The 19,374-nt window shown below is 35.3% G+C and overlaps 2 protein-coding genes across 4 annotated transcripts in view; one reads left to right on the forward strand and one right to left on the reverse strand.

Moving 5' to 3' along the window:
* Positions 1-2,482: 2,482 nt before the first annotated feature.
* cux2b (cut like homeobox 2b) overlaps positions 2,483-19,374 on the forward strand; it is a 185,762-nt gene continuing 168,870 nt past the window's right edge. Inside the window, exon 1 of one of the 2 annotated variants that reach the window (XM_089119879.1) lies at positions 2,483-2,797. Coding sequence is in view for 1 of the 2 variants with exons in the window: in XM_089119878.1 (XP_088976004.1) it covers positions 16,488-16,550 (63 nt within the window). In the remaining variant the exon portion in view is untranslated. Of the gene's footprint in view, positions 2,798-16,242; positions 16,551-19,374 lie in introns of those variants that run through there. The other variant, XM_089119878.1, reaches the window with a different exon arrangement.
* On the reverse strand, positions 4,326-11,965 carry myl2b (myosin, light chain 2b, regulatory, cardiac, slow). Of its 2 annotated transcripts, XM_039674883.2 has the most exons (7): positions 11,863-11,965; positions 9,185-9,274; positions 7,482-7,557; positions 7,274-7,378; positions 5,186-5,264; positions 4,958-5,006; positions 4,328-4,755 (listed from the first exon to the last, which is right to left on the reverse strand). In XM_039674883.2, exons 1-7 carry the CDS (start codon positions 11,863-11,865, stop codon positions 4,651-4,653), a joined length of 507 nt encoding a protein of 168 aa, XP_039530817.1. In that variant the 5' UTR covers positions 11,866-11,965; the 3' UTR covers positions 4,328-4,650. The 2 variants fall into 2 exon arrangements, with proteins under 2 accessions (XP_088976009.1, XP_039530817.1); XM_089119883.1 differs by lacking the exons at positions 9,185-9,274; positions 11,863-11,965 and having other exon boundaries at positions 4,326-4,755; positions 7,482-7,865.

The following is a 19,374-nucleotide window of genomic DNA, read 5'->3' on the forward strand; positions in this document are numbered from 1 at the left end:
AAAAATCAAAGATGGCGCTGCCGTGAATAAGGTGTGGGGACCATTGAAAGAATACACAGGCTTTTGAGTTTATAAAATACTAAACTGAACCCGGTTGCACTTGATAAATTACGTAGTTTTGAATGTATAATGTCAGGTGGAATAAGGATGTAATCACTCATAAGTAAAAAATAAAAATAAAAAATCCTTGGATATTCACACAGTGCACAAAGGATTTCAAACATTTTTAAAGTAAAGAATATTTTTTCAAATATAATGTATTTTGACTCATGAATATTAATAAATGGGTTACTGTGTGTTTTTGTGGTGATGCAGATAAAAAAACAACAACAAGCTATTTCTGTGTCTATTTCTCTATTGCTGCCTTTTTCTTGGTAAAATACAAATACATTAAGATTCCACTTGAAAAATTCAGATTCTGGTTATAAACAATCATATTTTATATAGTTTAATATGATTCAGAAATCAGAATAGAGTATTTTAGAAGTTATAGACAATTTTGGAGGGGAAATGCATCTTAACAGCTTGAGCTTTCAGTCAGTAGGAGAACATGAACTTCCTAACCAGTTTCTGCAGATTTCAGCACGTGTTGAACTCGGCTGAACCACTGATATGCCAAACTAGCATCAGTACTTTCAATTAAACCTGTCTTATGATGTTAGTAATGTGGTAGAAAAGGTCCCCTGGTTCCACAGAGAAGGCTTAGCCTATACACTAAAATGCATGTTTGAGCTGAAAGCTCTTGCACTTCCATATTAAAATATGACAATGACATGCCATTGTTTTGTCTCACAATGCACACCAGTTATGTTTTTTTAGACATATTTATAAAAGCTACTTACATGTTCTAATTAAACTATGCCTAATCATACTGGTAGTTTTAATACTGAGGTTTGCTTTGTTATGAAACAGATGTGTTGACTTAAGGAATTTTTTGCCGCCATCTAGCGGTCGTGCTGGCGCAGTACAGCTTTAGACAAATAACATGAATTAACTGACACAACACAACCCTATGGACACAATCCAGAATGCCATACTCTGATTATAAGGTTATGTCGTTTTTATTTTTTTATTTTTTATAACTTATGTATTGAAAAAGTGTCATCTGAATGTGGTCTTAATCTTAAAGGTCCAATATGTAAGAATTTTGTAAAAAAAAATATCCAAAAAACACTTGCACTGATATATTTCCTGCAGTTGTGTACTTACAATATCACAAAAGTCTCCAAAGATATTTTGTTTAAGAGAAATTCCAATTTTAAATAAGTGGCCGTCCCGGAAAAAAATATTGCCTGTCAATGACGCAATATCCGTGCTATCCTCGGTTTGAAGAGCCTTGGCACTTCTTTTTTGGTTGAAGTAGACTCACTGCTTAAATCTTTTAATTTATCTAGCAATAAAAAATGTAATAGATTCCTGAAAATATATGAACAATTATTTTGTATTGGATCTGATAGTTAAGATTAAACAGCTTTATATCATACATTGCTTATTCTATTTGTATTATTATTTTTTATTTTTTTATTTTATGTTTTATAATTGTGTAATGTAATATAATTATTTTTATGGCACTTGATTTGGAACTATTCTGTATAATTTGTCTTTGCTTTACCTCTTTTATGTTCTCCTGAATGTATTTGTAAATGTATATGTTTCTTCAATAAAAAATAAAAAAAAAAAATAAAAAAAAGAGCCTTGGCACTTCATATTAGCCCCATTGTGTATCATCTTGGTTGCAGTTCCATTAGAATTCCACTGGAGGTGATCGCGGGCGAGTGCAGAATGAATGACAGTCTATGGGGCTAAACGGCTAAATGTGTCACCTGCTTGTCGTTAAATCAACATAGATTTTATTGTTGATTCTGCAAGTTCAATATAGGATATAGCCCAAAAAATATGAATGAGCGAGTACTTATGTCCTTTCGATGTCTTACAGGTTAGGCCATTGTTTTTTTGTTTTTTTTTGTTTTTTATTACAGAACTTATACAAAAATACCAACACAGGGAAGTAAGTCAAGGTGTACAAACAAACAAACAATAGTACCTAACAGAAAATAAGCATCCTGGGTATGCATACATCAAATTATGTAATACATAAAAAAAAAAAAAGAAAAGCATAATTTTAAGGCCAAGTCATGTCTTTGAATAAATCATCAAAATACATCAAAAAATTGTTGGCCGGACATTCTGCTATTGTGTGACGTCATCACATTTTTGAATATCGTATAGAGCGATATTTGTGTTTTTTAATAAAACAGGGCTTAGTGGAAGGATATGAGTTTAGTTGTCTTGGAAAGTTGCATTTAAGGATAATGTATGAATATTAATTATGTTATTAGATATTTATGAAGTTATTTATTGGTTTTGATTTTGGATTTATTTATATATTTATTTCAAGTGCAGTGAGGAAAGGCTAGTGTGATCCACACTCCATATCAGAAGGTGGCGGTAATGAGCACTTGAAAGTTGTTTGCCAACGCCATTAAAAAAAGAAGAAGAACGTTTATTTATTTTATTTTTTTATTGCATAACAAGAACAATAACAGACACATACAAAGGATCACATTACATTCATAACAGCATCAAATAAACAATAGACAGAAGAAGAACGTTTGTCCGGCACGCAGTTCTTGTTTGTTTCAAACATAGACCACGGCAAGCAGACTTTGGGACAACAAGGAGAACTAAAATGAGGATCAATATCAGCGTGGCGTTTTTGAGATGCCGAGAGAGCTAACATCCGAGACTGGACTCGACAGAACTTCTCGAGTCACGACTTGACAGCCTTATTAGACAGGTGAGCAAATGTACATAAAACAAATCAATGTTGTATACGTTAGCTTGGCATGATGAAATGTTAGAATATGTTCAGTATGTTATTCTTATGTTGATCTAACGTTAGCTGCTAGTAAAGCAAATTTGCGAACTAACTAACATTATACCTTTCAGCACACATTTTTAATGTCGTTTAGTGTTATAGTGTAACGTTATACCAAGTGAAACAACGCTGTGTTACCTCACAAGTTTAATTAATCTAATAAACTGACCTGTGTGAGTAACCCAGCACTTGCGTGTAACCGGAAGTCGGCCATTTTGGAGGCACAGAACGTAAACAATGCCATTGAACTGAACGGACTCGCAAATGTAGCTGATTATTTCTGCTGAAAAATGGTCAAGTTTTGGTCTGTACTAATCGGTCACTTCGGGAAAATGCCTTTCGAGTTCTATAGACTGCCAAAAGTTAAAGAGAAGAGTGCAAAAAACTGATGAAATAAGGCGTTTGTGGTTGAAAGAGGCACGGCATCAGCTCATCATCAGCCACATCATGTGTAAATGAAAGCTTAAGTTCAGGAAGTAGTACAGCTGTGCATAAAGCCAATTATACAACTTTTGTTGTGTACTCGATTTTGTTCCCATGCTGCTGAAATGACGTTAAAAAAATAAATATTAAATATTTTAGTAAATAATTAAGATTCTCTTCAATCTTTCTGTATCACTGACTTGTGCTATAACATTCAGTTTGCGTGCAAACTTGTTCATTGCAAATGCTGGGAAAGTCTAATATGTTGTTTCTTTTGACTTAATAAGTTGAAGCTTGTTTCAGTGCCAGTCTTTATACATGAGTTTTAATTCACTGTTTTGTTCAGCTGGGTTAAAAACTCCCAGTAGCCTTGCCCTTCTTTACTCCGTATAAATAAACTCGTTCACCAAACCTTGCAAATCTTTGAAAGAGACTGTAAGAAGTGGGAGATCAGCCTGAGATGATCGCCACTGCAGAAGTTTGTGTAAAAATGTAACTTGACTTTCAGACTTTGAAAGGTTCAGGGTTGTGAAATAACAATAACACGAGAGACCTTGTAAGTCCACTACTTAGACAGTAGGTGGCAGTAAGGGCTTATGTTAGTTAGTCTCTCTTTACCAGTGTTTTTTTCTGTACCGCTTTTCTTCAGTGTCACTGAAAAGAAATAATATGAAACTTGAATGAGTTTGCTGTCTGTATTGAAGTTGATACAATATAAAAACCAAGTAATTGCAAGAAATGCACTTCGATTGAGAGATGCAGTCCGAATTATGAATATATAGGCATAATACAGTCTTCATTGTCACATGATCCTTTAAAAAAAAAAAAAAAAACTACTTTTATTCAGCTAGGATGTGTGTGTATATATATATATATATATATATATATAAATTACTTAATGAAATATTTTTGTTTGAGTGTATCTTTATATTTACTTTGTTTATAGTAAATAACACTTGCTTTGCTGTTTTGCTATCTAATACAATGACATTCATAAGTTTATTAAATTGAATTTTGTTTAAGTTTAGTAAGTTTAGTAAATTAATTTAACTGTCCAAATATTGTTTTGGGGCTGCTGTAAATTGAAATGATCAGAAATCAACATTAATATGCAAAGGTATAGGCTAATGAATAATTTTGCTGCAATTTGTTTTATTAGGCACTGTGTATCATCATAACCTAAATCACAAAACCAACTCTAAAATGCATTCTCATTTGGTTTAATAGTTCAATTCAGTGCTGGAAATGTTACATTATAGTACATGGCAATATTATTTTACACCATATATGCAGAACCACATCTGAGAACGTCATGATGTTTATTTGAGAGCTGTTGAAAGTGAGATATTTCACTCTTGGTCCTTCTCCTCTCCATGTGTGATGATGTAGACCAGATTCTTATAGTCCAGATTACCAGCAGCGTCTGGAGGAAAAGCACTAAACATCTGCTCCATCTGAGGAAAGACGGAGCAAAAATACAGTATTTTGGTGTTTTAATGGGTGGTTGTATTTTTACATATTATAAAATCACTATTTGTGTTCATAATCTATATAAAAACACATATAGACATTTGTATATAATATGAATGCCATTGTGACATATCAGGACACAGAGAGCTGAAGTGTGACAAAACAAATAATCTCAAGATGTCAAACCTCTTCTGGAGAAAATCTGTCCGCTTGCGTTGTCAACATCCCTGACAAACTGTGAGGAGAGACGAACTTCGGGTTAACCTTTTGAAATAATCGAATCACGTCTGGCAAACACTTCACACATGCTTGCAGGGTTTGAACAGACTGTATGGCATCAGTAGTCACAAAGTTGCAATTTGCAAAACAAAGCAGAGAAATCTTATAGTATTGTGTAGCTTAAATATTACTCACAAATCCTTTCTCAAAGTTCCCTTTCCCTCAGGGTCGAACACTTTAAAGGCATTCAGGATAGTCTCCTCTGCATCAGCACCTGTTTTATAATTTTTTTTAAGGGAGTAATGGAAAACTGGTGAGAGAGAAGATGGTACTTAAAATCCTCTAGGAATGCAAAAAAGACATACTGTGTGCATGACTCCTCTTTTATCTTCATATAGGCTCATAGAAGAGCTTCCAGAACATAATAGTTCCTTATTGGCCCATTATGATTCTCAGTGGGATCAAATGACTCTGTAGGACTTTAATAGGAAAGACAATCCCCGTGTGATTTCTTGTCCACTTGTAGACTTATTCCAAAACAACCAAAGTTTAAAATACACAATTTATATGATTTTAAGAATTAAAACATATTCTGAATAAAATGTTGATGCTATGGTGATGTGGTGTTTGAAACAGTAATATTGTGAAATATTATTACATTTTGAAATAACTGTTTTCTATGTGAATATGTCGAATTGTAATTTATTCCTGTGATGAAAGCTGTATTTTCAGCATCATTACTCCAGTCTTCAGTGTCACATGATCCTTCAAATCATCTGCTGGTTTTGTTGCTCAAGAAACATTTCTGATTCATTGATGTTGAAAACAGTTGTGTTGCTTCATATTCTCATGGAAACCATTATAGATTTTTCAGGATTTTTGATGAATAGACATTTTTTTTTAAATAGAAATATTTTGTAACATTATAAATGTCTTTACTGAATAAAGTTATTGATTTCCTAAAAAAAATCTGGATAGATTGGATAGATGGATGATAGACAGACAGATAGATAGATAGACAGAGAGACAGAGAGACAGATAGATAGATAGATAGATAGATAGATAGATAGATAGATAGATAGATAGATAGATAGATAGATAGATAGATAGATAGATAGACAGATGATTGATAGATAGACAGATGATTGATTGATAGATAGATAGATGATAGATAGATAGATAGATAGATAGATAGATAGATGGATGGATGGATGGATGGATGGATGGATGGATTGATAGATAGAGAGATAGATGATTGATAGGTAGATAGATAAATAGATAGACAGAGAGATAGATAGATGGATGGATGGATGGATGGATGGATGGATAGACAGACAGATGATAGATAGAGAGATAGATGATTGATAGATAGGTAGATATATTAATAGATAGATAGACAGACAGACAGAGAGATAGATAGACAGACAGAGAGAGAGACAGACAGATAGATAGATAGATAGATAGATAGATAGATAGATAGATAGACAGATGATTGATAGATAGACAGATGATTGATTGATAGACAGATGATTGATTGATAGATAGATAGATGATAGATAGATAGATAGATAGATAGATAGATAGATAGATAGATAGATAGATAGATAGATAAGTAGATAGATAGATAGCTAAGACAGACAGACAGATGATTGATAGATAGACAGATGATTGATAGATAGATAGATAGATAGATAGATAGATAGATAGATAGATGATTGATCGATAGATAGATTGATAGATAGATAGATAGATAGATAGATAGATAGATAATAAATATGCTTGCCTTATTATATCAAGCCCTGCCTTTACAGTTCACCATTTACCATAGACATATACACTAGACGTCACCTTGGGGTTCTAAGTATGCGTCAAAACCGCCGCCATCTTGGAACAGGGGTCTTGTCATAGGAAGTAGCTAGGTAACGCTGCTATCTCTGCCTTTACTTCGAATTCATTGATGGTGGCGGACTTTTGTGCAGCGTATGATGTTCACGGATGAAATCTGAACTATAGGAAGAATGTTTAAAAAAAAATAATAATAATTTCTTTCTGGAATCAATGATAAATACACGTCTGACCATTGGAACAAACCAAAAAAACAAGAAAAATCGCATTCATGATGATTTATGGTGATTTTATTTCCGTTAGACCTGTGTCTACTACATTGACGCTGATGCATTAAAGTGGAGGGGCTGCCCTGTTTCAAGATGGCGGCTCTATTGACGCATTCGTTCCAATGAACTGCCGTAGCCAAGGTGAGGTCTAGTGTATATGTCCATTTACCTTTTAGCTTCTCCCCAAACATGGTGAGGAAGACAGTGAAGTTAATGGGTCCTGGAGCCTCCTTCAGCATCAGTTCGAGCTCCTCTTGTTTGACGTTCAGACGGCCTGCGGAGGCAGAGAGGTCAGAGGTCAAACCTGCTGTCAGAGAGACTCTTCAACCAACAATGCAGAACGACACGGACGTATAGGAGAGATTATTACAGTCCACCTAAAGCTGCGAACGTATCCCTCAGGTCATTCTTGTCGATAAAGCCGTCTCTGTTCTGGTCCATGATTGTGAAAGCCTGAGATGAAAGAGAGAGAATATTGAGTGTGAGTTGGATGCAGAATGTAGTCCGGTGTTTGTTAAAGTCAACATGAAACAAGTTTTTATAGTCTTTTTCCCCCCTTGTTACATTTAGCAGATTGAAACAGCTTCTGGAACAAGAAAAAATGTAGGGTCGGGCTTGTGTTTGTTTGAGGGGAATTGATTGGATGGTTGTGGTTTGCCAGGTTGTGACAGGTTGCCCCGCCCTCGTCATCAGAGAAGAAAAGAGATGTCACTGCAAGAGGGTTTATTTTGAGATTACAAGGTAATTTAGTTTATGATGAATAGTTATTTTGTTTGAAGATCACAAGGCACATAAAAATATATATATATATATATATATATATATATATATATGCACAGATAAATCATTCATAGTAAAAAACAATATTCAAAAAACAAAAAAGAATTGTCGATTTTGATTTCATTAAAGATGAAGGGTGTCCTAGTAAAGTATTTCTGCAGCTCAAGTAAAAATCTGTCCACCAAACTCATTGGTGAATTAGTCAACATATATAATGCCGTCTTAACATTTTTAAATTTTGATTTACATCATAATATTGATAATGTTTGACACTTTGACAAACTACTAACTTCAATTTTTGTGGTTTGCAGATGTGAGAAAAAACGTTGAAACGTTTCTCATGAAACTAAAGCATTTGCACTTTTTAATACACTTTTTTTGACTGCTTTTTTTTACTGTAACTCCACCTAAACATTGAAACCATGACATTATTTACTCACCCTCATGTCAATGCAATCCTCTTTCTGATTTCTTTGTCGAATGCATAATAAACATTGAATTGCAACTCAGCAAAGTTCTGAATCTGAACTAGTTTTCAGAGCTTTGGTGGAGAAGAAAGATTAAAACAGCAATACCCGTTTCTCACCTAAAGCTATCATGTGGATTATGATATTTCAAGGATAATTTTATGTTTTTTTTTTTTTTGTGGAGCGTGAACGGTTCTTAAATCCGCCATTTTTGTTTTACAAGTTCCAAGTTTGGAATGACGTGATCGAGGGGGAGAAAATAATGACATTTAATTCATTTTTTGGTGAACTAATTCTTTTATTAGAGGTCAGATCCCTCCAAACCCCTTGTCATGGTGCTTTATTTTTTGTATGTATCTTGTTCTGCCAAACTCCCTGTGTTTGTATATTTATAGGTCCGCTTTACTTCGTGTCTGTTTGTGATATGTGCTCGAGAGGCAAACTGAAAGAGAGAGAGACTGGTCGCAATTGTCTGCACGTTTTCATCACTGCCATCTCGGATCAGCGTCACGCTTATCCTGTTTGTCCTGATCTTTTCACAGCCGCTTTGAGACCAGAGACAACGTCTGTCCTGCTGCATTTTCCACGCACATTTCGTGGGCTTGACAGCAGGTTGGTGTGTGTGTGTGTGTGTGTGTGTGTGTGTGTTCAGGGTGTAAATCACTCCACTGTGCTAATCGTTACTGACACATTCTGAATTATTCACTAGTGAGTAGCGATGATGAACACTGACATATTGAAGTCACATACGGGGATCTCGCCGCTCGAGATCACAGTGAAAGAGTCTGGATAAAGACAATTGTCATAGGGTCAAACGAGCACTTGGTTCACACCTCTTTGAACTCCTGGATCTGTGTTTGTTCAAACATGGAGAAGACATTTGAATTGGCTCCTTCTGCCCGCTTCTTTGCCTTTTTGGGTGCCTGCAACAACACAGAATACTTGTGACTGGTTAAATAGAAGTACACACTGGAAATAAGAGAAATAACTTTAAAAAAAATGGAACAACTTGCTTCAAAAACCCAGCGAAATGACTTCCCTTCTTTGCGGACATCCCTTTTCCTGTTTCACTGAAACTCTACAAAATGTAAAATTTTTGGTAACACTTTAGTTTAGGGTCTAATTCTCACTAATAACTTGCTTGATAGTATGCAGTATATTGGCTGTTTATTAGTAGTACTTATAAAGCACATTATTAATGCTTTATTGTTTATGACAATGTTCTACATCCCGCAATACTTAAACTTAACAACTACCTCACTTACTGTTAATAAGCAGTAATTAGGAGTTTATTGGGGCAAAAGCCACAGTTAATAGTTTTTTAATAGTGAAAAATTTACCCTGATCTAAAGTGTGACCCAATTCTTTTCTTATTTTGGAAAGAAATGAATACTTTAAGAGAGGATGCATTACATTGATCAAAAGGAGATAAGTTACGAAAGATTTCTGTTTCAAATAAATGCTGTTCTTTTGAACTTTCTATTCTAAGAATCCTGAAAGAAATCACAGTTTCTATAAGATAAATATTATGTTTTCAATGTTTTCAACATTGATTAAAATAAGAGCAGCAAATCTGCATATCAGAATGATTTCTGAAAGATCATGTGACATTGAAGACTGGAGTAATGATGCTGAAATTTTACATAAAAAAAATACATAAACAGTTATTTAAAATTGTAATAATATTTCACAATTTATTATGTTTTTGAAGACATAAATGCAGCCTTGGTGAACAGAAGAGACTAACAACAGACCCCAAACTTTTAAACAGTGCCAGTAAAATGGCTTGCAAACACAGTCTCATGTTGACTTTAGTAACAATCTGTTTACATCAAGACTTTTGCTGAAGTCTCACACTTCTCTGATGTTTCTCCTCTCAACATCGTCTCAATCATTTCTACTAACTCAAATTAACAAAACTGATGTTCGCATTCATTTTAAAGCAGTCAATGTATGTCTGATTCTGATTTCCATTTCTCTTCAGGAGTTAGGCGAGTTGATGTTAAACTGAAGGTTCTGCTGAGCAATGATAGACCTGAATCTGATGTGTGAGTTTGAGAATGGTGAGGTTTGGTGCGCTGCTGGATGTATAATTAGCTCAGAGAGAGAGAGAGAGAAGTCAGCCAGTGGATCAGATGTGGGATTACACACTGGCACTGACTGTTGACAGCCTCATCTTTGAGCCTGTTGATAGTTAATCCCACCAAGACAGGGATTAATCGCAACTATTTACATTCCTGCCACAGAATTTGGGAAACATTGTGAGATGCGTTTCTGCCGGATGACGTCGCAGCCCGACAGCTGCTCATCGGCCTCCTGTCTGGATTACATCTCAACAGTTGTGCTGTACACAAGGTCAGAGCTGAAGTGTAGTTTTATATTAAGTTTTTGTGATAAACAGCATAAATCAATCCATAACTCAAGAGAGCTCTTGTTTACGTTTCATTGATGTATCTAATTGTCTCAACACAATTTATATTGATATATTATTACAATTTTGATGAATGGTTTTCTATTTTAATAACTGTAATTTATTCATGTGATCAAAGCTGAATTTTCAGCATCATTACTCCAGTCTTCAGTGTCACATGATCCTTCAGAAATCATTATAATATGATAATTTGATGCTCAGTTATAAATGTTGGAAACCGTTGTGCTCATGCTGAATATTCAGCTTTGCATCACAGAAATAAATTACATTTTAAAGTATACTCAAATAGAAAATTATTTTTTTAAAATTGTAATAATATTTCACAATTGCACTGTTTTTTCTGTATTTTTAATCAAATAAATGCAGGTTTGATGAACATAAGAGATGTTAAAATATTAATTATAGTAATGTCGATCATTTCAAAAGTCCACTTTAGACATAATAACAACTCTGCAACTATATACCAACTTATTCTACTAACCTGAATCAATCTATTCTAGTAATATTTGGTAATATTTATCTTAGTAGTAATATTTTCATTGTAATATTTTGCTCTGGATTGATTTTTATGCTGTTTATTGCAAAATACTTTGAAAATACTACAAGTAAAACTACATGAAACTGCATTATGTTTTATATATATAACATTTTTGCAAAACCTGGTCACAGTTGGAGCCATTGCTGAGATTTGTTCTGAAACTTTAGAGGAGATATTTGGGTCTTTTTTTATAGGAGAAAAACATTGAGCGTTTTGAACATTTTTGTCTAGAAGTGAACTGAAACATTAAAGAGATCTCATTTCTGATCTAAAGCAAATGGCGATAAATGGATCAGTCACGTGTCTCCGGTTTTCGATTTGAGTAATGAAAATCTTTTTATCTATCTTTGAGAAAAGAAACAGTTTACTTTTCCTTTATTTATTTGTTGAAAGTGAATTTATGCGTCAGACTTAAACTTTAGTTTCAAACACAGACAGACAGGTTAGATCTTCGTTTGGATGCATCAAGACAATAGTGAGTTACAGTACATGTCTGCTGAAAATATAAAGCAGAATAAATGAATGAATAAATGTAAACTCACCATAATCGTAACCCTTGAGTTCAGGAAACAAAGCACAAGTGTTTTCAAACAGGGTGGAAATGCTGATTTTATATAAGCCCATTCTCCACCTCTGACTGTCTATAAATACATCCTCCATTGTGCTTAACCAAGCCGATAGACTTCAGAAGTTATTATAAGAATTCTGATTTAAGGGATTTAATACAGGAGCCAATGGGCTTCGACAGACGGATAACAGTTGTTGGAAAACAGCTAGAACTTTCCTGAATGTATGATTGACAGCGGCATTTATCTGTAAGACTGTTTCTCACTCTTTGTAGGTTCATTTCATACTATTTATGATTAACACACACATAATCCATCCGAAAAATAAAGCAGTACTCGTACAACTAAATGGAATGAAAGGATGACATAGCACGACCATAGACAAAAACTAAACTATAAATAAATTTAGAAAGTAATAGAAAAAAACAGTGATGCACCTAACCCTTGAGTTATACACTCTTAGAAGAAAAGGTTCTATATAGAACCTTAAAAGGTTCTATCAGTGCTACATATTTGGAACCCCTAAAAGGTTCAATACACTCTTAAAAAAGGTTCCTCTGGGTTCTATATAGAACCCTGGGGTTCCATACTTGGCCAATAGAACCTTTTACCCAAAAAATGGTTCTATATAGTTCCATATATGAAGCGGGGAATGGAACCATTTCTGGTTCTAAATAGAACCATTTCAAGAGTGTAGCCTTGCCTAAATGTAGGTACCATATTCTATCAAAAAGTGTCCATCAATTATGTTTCCTAGTTTAATTGTATGCTAATAATTTTCAAGGGCAGCTAGCTAGCTGGTATGTTTTATCTTACCTCAAGGGCATCCAAGATGTAGGTGTCTTTGTTTCCGCAGTAGTTTCAAGTTTGATATTTTTAGGTCAAACCGTTCTTGTCTGTCAGTCATATAATGGAGGTCTATGGTCACCACCAGTGTTGTAGTCGAGACCACCTCACTCGAGTCCGAGTCGACACCGAGACCAGAGAGAGTCGAGTCCGAGTCAAGACCGAGTCCATAGAGAGTCGAGTCCGAGACCAGAGACGGTCGAGTCCGAGTCGAGACCGAGACCAGTGAGGGTTGATTACCTAATTTACTTTTATTTACTTAGAGAAATCCTTTTTTTTTTTTTTTTTTTTTTTTTACTGAATTTACTTAGAGTTTAAAAAATATGATCAGTTTAGGGTAAAAAGGCCACATAGTAGGTGGTGTTAAAAGTAATTTTATTACAATTGGTCATGCGCAGTTGCGCACTAGAAAATCACCAATCACTGGGCGTGTCAATCAATTTAAAGAAATATTTTATTAACATACATTAATAATCATGAAAAATTTTTTTAATTGAACTCGAGTGGACTCTGGAATAATTCCGAGTCCTAAAAAGAAAAAAATGTTCGAGTATGAGTCAATTCCGAGTCCAAATGGACACGAGTCCATGACAAGACCAAGACCATTAAAATATGGTCTCGAGACCGAGTCCGAGACGAGTCCGAGTCTCGAGTAATACAACACTGGTCACCACCTCAAAGAGCATGCACAGAGAAGTCCAAATTAAACATGATTTAATGACTCGCAAATGCAAGTACACATTGATGCCCTAAGACACAAAACGAGCGGTTTGTGTGAGAAAACGAACAGTATTTATATCGTTTTTACCTCTTGTAACCATAGTCACTTCCAAGTGATTTGAGGGCGTGGGCGCTTCGGTCTGCGCAAGTAAAAAAAAAATCAACGCTGTCTGTTGATATATCGAAATCGTCTTCCATTGCAATTTTACGTATAAATAAATGTTTAGATCTTCGAAGTGAAAGGTAACACTTCTGAAATCTCTGTGTAAACAATGAGTGACGTACACACGTGAGAGATCACTTCTGCTTGCGCATACCGAAGCCACAAAAACAATAAGCAACGACGTAAACTCGTAAGCAATGACGTAAATCTAAGGAAAGGAATGGAAATCGCGAACTCTTGAGATACTTATTTTGAATAAGTAATTACTTCACAACCGTTATAAAAGTATGTTCTATATAGTATGAATGTAATTGGGACGTACTAGCCTACATCCGACATGTTGTCATTATCATGTGACCTGTCAGCGTTAGTTGTGTTGCTTTATGACCATTCATAAATCCTCTCCTGTGGCCTCATGGGATAGTTTAGTGTCTACTGAGTACTGTGAATACTTCTTTATTTGTTTACATACTGTTTTTTGCCTACTACATAGGGAAGCAGGTTATGGGATATCAGATGCAGCCTAAGAGACAGAAGCATTTTTTTTTTTACTAAATGCTGCTTTGGAAGAGAGCTTGAAATTCTGCAAAAATGTCAAAATTGAAATGTATTGTGTATTTTGAACATTCAATTCAAGCATTAAAACCTATTAGAGCCCAAAAACAAAAGCAAGACTTTGAAAAGGGCATAATAGGTCGTCATTAAAACCTTTCTAGTTTGTAGTTTTCGGTCGTCAGGAATAATGTGATGCAAAATCTCCTGCTAAATCACTCCAGCCACCTGGTGGCAATCTCAACAAGCTTCTGTTTCAAGGCCTTTACACTCCAGAGTGGATCAATATATCAGAGTTCAGCAGCTCTCACCGATATTCCTGGAATTATGATATTATTGCCAAGCTTTATGTGTATCTAGGCCACTGCATACACAACGTCAATCCAAACACACCAATGCACTCTAAAGGCTCGATCACCTCTTTATTTAGATACATGTTGAGCTTATTTTTTTAACGTTCATTTTTGCCAATTTTTTTTGTCTCAGATGTTAGACTAAACAGTATTTTTATTTATTTTTTTTATTTTTTACAAAACCTCACAGCTTGCTCTGCTTACAGTGGTTTGTGAAAACCTCCCACTGTTCTGTTCTCAATAATCCAACAGTCTTTGCACCCTCAAAATGTCCGCATATTTAGATTTGAACAAAAGTAATAAGTGTTGGTGCATCAAGCTTGTATATCAGAACTGATTTAAATTTCAAATTTAACAGTGAGCCACATCAACACAAGATATATTATTCCTTTCTTATAAAACCGACGCAGTTATTTTCCCCCCTGAAGCAATAAATAAAAAGCAATAAAACAGAAACTTTTAATAAGCACCTTTTATATTCCCCGTAGGTGGCTTACAAAGTGCAAATACATTTCTACTTAAAAATAGACTTGCGTTTGGTTTTAATGGCGAAGAGAGGAATGACAGATGTGCTCAGTAGTAATTGCTCGCAGTCCACAATCCACCGGAGCAGTTAACCTCTTAAACAGTTTCATTTCAAGACATGATATCTGGAATCCTTTCAGATGCACATGTCAAACGGCCTTTTCTAAACACAAACATAAATCCACAGACTTTTTGTAGTCATGTGAACAAGGTTTACCAAAAGGTTGGCTTTTTAAAGAAAAAAGAAATGCAGTTAGTCATTACGCACAATGTGTTAACGAAACTTTCTTTCGGGGAAAGGTCAAAGTGAGTTATTTTTAGGGGAAATCTTGGCTCTGGATGGTCGTCTTTATGTTACACCAATGTTATAATTATAAAGATGTGATTTGGACAAAATGTACATTAATGTCAGAATATAGTCCTCATTGTACGGGCTACATGGTCCTGATCCACAAGAGGGAGCACGTGTTAACGTTTGAACAGAACTGTCCATTCAGAATTTCAAATCATGCATTGGTCGCACAATCCCACTATAACATTTATGCTTTTTTCCCCAATGCATTTTTTTTTATTCAACCGCATTCAAACACACAAAATAGCATATATAAGAGAAAACACCTTTGCATTTGCACTCGTTAACAAAATGTTATAGATAAGTCACTAATAAATATTCCTGGTATTTATTGAAATTCCACACATTGCAGCTCCATGAATCTCATAAACTAACTGCTTATAGACTAAACTTTCACTTTTTGTTCAAGCTTGTGCATTTCATGCCGCTTTAGTAATATTTACCACATCTAACTTGTTTTTTTTGTTTGCAGTTTACATCATCTACTAAAAAAATGTTAAAAAGCATAAGAGTTTTTAATAAGCGACAGCACTATTCAATAACGCTGATCTTCGTGCAATAAATACTATTCAGCACTTCATTATTCACAAGGACGTTATTAAAATATATATTCACTACAAACACAAAAGCTTTCATCCATTCAGTGTTTTTTTTTTCTATTCATTGCAATTACAGCATGCATTTCACATTATTGACTTAAAGTTGCAAATTATATGGGCTCATTAATGATATGTAATGATTTCACCGTTTTACGCATCAAACATCTGGCGATGCGCATTGGTTGCTCGTTGTTCTCCTTCCACTTCCCAGACGTTATTGATCAACCCGTTACGTCAGTATTGATAACTTTACCAAACCCAAAATCAAGTGCAATCCAGGGAGCTGCACTAATGCATCTATATGCATCTATACTCTGTTCATCATATCGCATCAGCCGGCTCTCGCGCGCTGCGCGTCCCGTCTAGGTTTCCACAACTGTTATTTTCCTAACATTTTTTTTTTCCATGTGGAGTGTAATCGTCAACGCTGTTTAACGGGGGGAATCCAGCCCATATATTTATTGTAGCCGCTCTTGAATATTGTGCTCAAGATGGCCGCCGATGTGGGATCGATGTTTCAATATTGGAAGAAATTTGATCTCCGGCGGCTTCAGGTTGGTCTTATTTCTCACCTTTTTTGCACGATACGATCCTATACGCGCTAATGCACCTTGCATTTCATGCATTTTCTCTTTTGGGGACTTTAGAGGGACGGGATGGTGGTGTTGCATTGATAGTTATTAGTAATTGATCCTCTTCTGCCTTTTGTTCGGTTCAATCATTGATCAGGAGCGCGCAAGAGCAGCGGCTGCAGCCTCGCGCACACCAACGGGCTTTAACACCACATTTAATGCTATTTTAACGCTTCGCACACGAGCTTTGTTGGAAACAGAAACTTTTAATGCCTTTCCGAGTTGTGGACTTTAACTTTTTATCAGCCTAATGTGTTTTATTCTAATAGAAATACGGAACGGTGAGGCGCGCGCGCGGTTTGTGTGCCGGTTTGTGATTCACCTCAGACTTTATGAAATAAACATCTCATGTATTTTAGACCTTTAATGTTGATTGTATGTATCTGTCACTCGCGTATTGACTTTATTAGTGTGCTTCTTCAGTATTGATCACATGGAGCGTAATGAACGTCGCACCATCAGAGTTTCTGTTATAGCAAAGTTTATTATTGACGTCTTTATGTATCGTGACACGACTGAATAGTAAGTATTCCTGCTATAAAATGCATATTTACTTAAATGTGCTCGTGTTATGTTATGCCTTGTATGCATTCGTCGCCAGCTGTCAGCAGCAGAATTCGTAAAAAAGTAGAAAAAAAAAAGTTTTATTTTAAAGATGTATCCTATGCTTTCGCAATGGCTTTAAACTTAAGAAAAAAATGTTAGTTAAGAACAACATATGTATTCAAACGTTCAAAATTCAACCTTGCATGTGATGTTGGTGTGTATAGGCTGATTCATTAACGATATTACCTTATCATTTCAGGGTCAATGTCAAATAATATTGTATTAAAATGAAGAAAAATATAGATTCAAACATATGGGTAATTTTATTAGAAATGCAATCTTTGTGTTCATGTTGGGTTCATATACGTATTTGAAAAACTTTTTTTTTAAAAAACGAAAATAAAATTTATTTAAGTACGTTTTATATATTTATTCACACAAGTTTTGCATGTATATGTGTGTGTGAATGTATATAAAGCCTTTTAATTCGACTTTTCACTAGAAGAGATAGTCAAGTTTTAATAAAAATAGTTTGCTATTGCTAGTATTTTTGTGTGCATGATACAATGTCGTATTTAACCGCGCGCTCCGGTTTCGTTCCAACCGCAGTGTGAACGCTCCATCCACGCCACTTGTGACGCTTCAAAACCAGAACGCTCGCTGACTGTTCGCGCTTCTCGGACTGTGTAATTGCATTCCCTGCTAATGTTTGTAAATCAGCCTCGGCCAGCGCAAGGGCACAGACTCAGCCCTATGATTGATGTTCTGTAACATAAGAAATGACAAGAGCATGCCAAGCCAAGCCGGAGAGGAATCAGATCTGTCTGTGTGTGTGTGTGTGTGTGGCCGATTGTTATTCAAGCCTTTCCAAAGAAGGGCTCCATAGGCTGTTGTTGGAGGGTCTCTCTCAGTCTTTATTATTTTGAATACAGATGGACAAAACGCTCCGAGATATCGAGTTTATCCAAACCCTGAGCCCGTTCATGGACAGGGAGAGCAAACATGTTTTCACGGAGAGCTCATCTGGACAAATATCAGATGGTTATTGTCTGGATTGTGCTCAGAACATGTCTACTAGGGTGATGAATCATAAGAGTAACCGGATTGAGGAGATTAAATGTTAAAGAATCAGTGCCTGAGAAACACATTGATCGATCGCTGATCTGAATATTGAACGTTTTGATGGGGAGGAGTCATGTTTCTAGGACAGGACAAAGAGCTTCTGTGAATTAGCTGATCTTTTCGTTTTAAACACTGAACAAGTTTCAGCTCTTGACATTGTTTAAATCCATCTGTCATTATGAATCAGCTGGTAAAAGTGGCTTTGACAACCACACCAGCAGTGAGCGCACAGCCTCAAATTTGCACATCAGAGTTTTTCTTTGTTTCTGGAGTTAGTCTAGGTCACACCTGGTTCAGGTTATTGATGTTCTCACCTGCAGCCTGTGACGGTTTGAGTCATATTTAATGCCACATGAATGCAGCGATGCTTCCACAGCATATAACAGGCTCACTTGTAGGGGGAAGCTGAAGTATATTGTTTTATTGTGACCTATTCTACATCTAGTACATGATTTTAGTCTGTAGAAGCAATTTGCATGTGAGGAGGACGCAAAAACATTTGTGGATGCTTTGATTATATGTGTAAATACTCGTTTGAATGTTTTTTTTTATATGAAGTATGCATTAAATTGCTTTAAAGTGACAGGAAAGACAATGATAATGTTGCAAAATATTTCTATTTTAAATAACAAAATGCATCACGGTTTCCACAAGCATCAATATTGGTAATCAGAAATGCTTCTTGAGCAGCAACTCATCATACACTCTAAAAATGCTGGGTTGTTTCAACCCAAATTTGGGTCAAATATGGACAAACCCAAATGTTGGGTTAAAGTTGAAAGTGAAAGTTAAGAAATTTGAAAATGCATTTTTAACCCAACTTTTGGGTTTGTTCATATTTGACCCAAATTTGGCTTGAAGTAACCCAGCATTTTTTAGAGTGTGTGATCAAAGCTGATTTTTTTTAATCATTACTCCAGTCTTCAGTGTCACGTGATCCTTCAGAAACCATTCCAATACGCTCTAAACAATGCTGGGTTGTTTGAACCCAAATTTGGGTCAAATATGGACAAACCCAAATGTTGGGTTAAAAATGCAATTAAAAAATGGACAGTTGAAAGTGAAAGTTAAGACATTT

Source organism: Pimephales promelas, chromosome 14 (assembly GCF_988280905.1).
Source record: "Pimephales promelas chromosome 14, fPimPro1.hap1.1, whole genome shotgun sequence".
Lineage (NCBI taxonomy): Eukaryota > Metazoa > Chordata > Actinopteri > Cypriniformes > Leuciscidae > Pimephales > Pimephales promelas.

Coding starts and splice junctions, on each gene's coding strand:
- myl2b (XM_089119883.1), bottom strand. CDS start 7,794: ATGACGAGGGCGGGGCAACCTGTCACAACCTGGCAAACCACAACCATC. Junction 5,007..5,185: donor GGAACTTTGAGAAAGGATTT/GTGAGTAATATT, acceptor CTCTCCTCACAG/TTTGTCAGGGATGTTGACAA. Junction 4,756..4,957: donor ACAGATTTTCTCCAGAAGAG/GTTTGACATCTT, acceptor GTCTTTCCTCAG/ATGGAGCAGATGTTTAGTGC.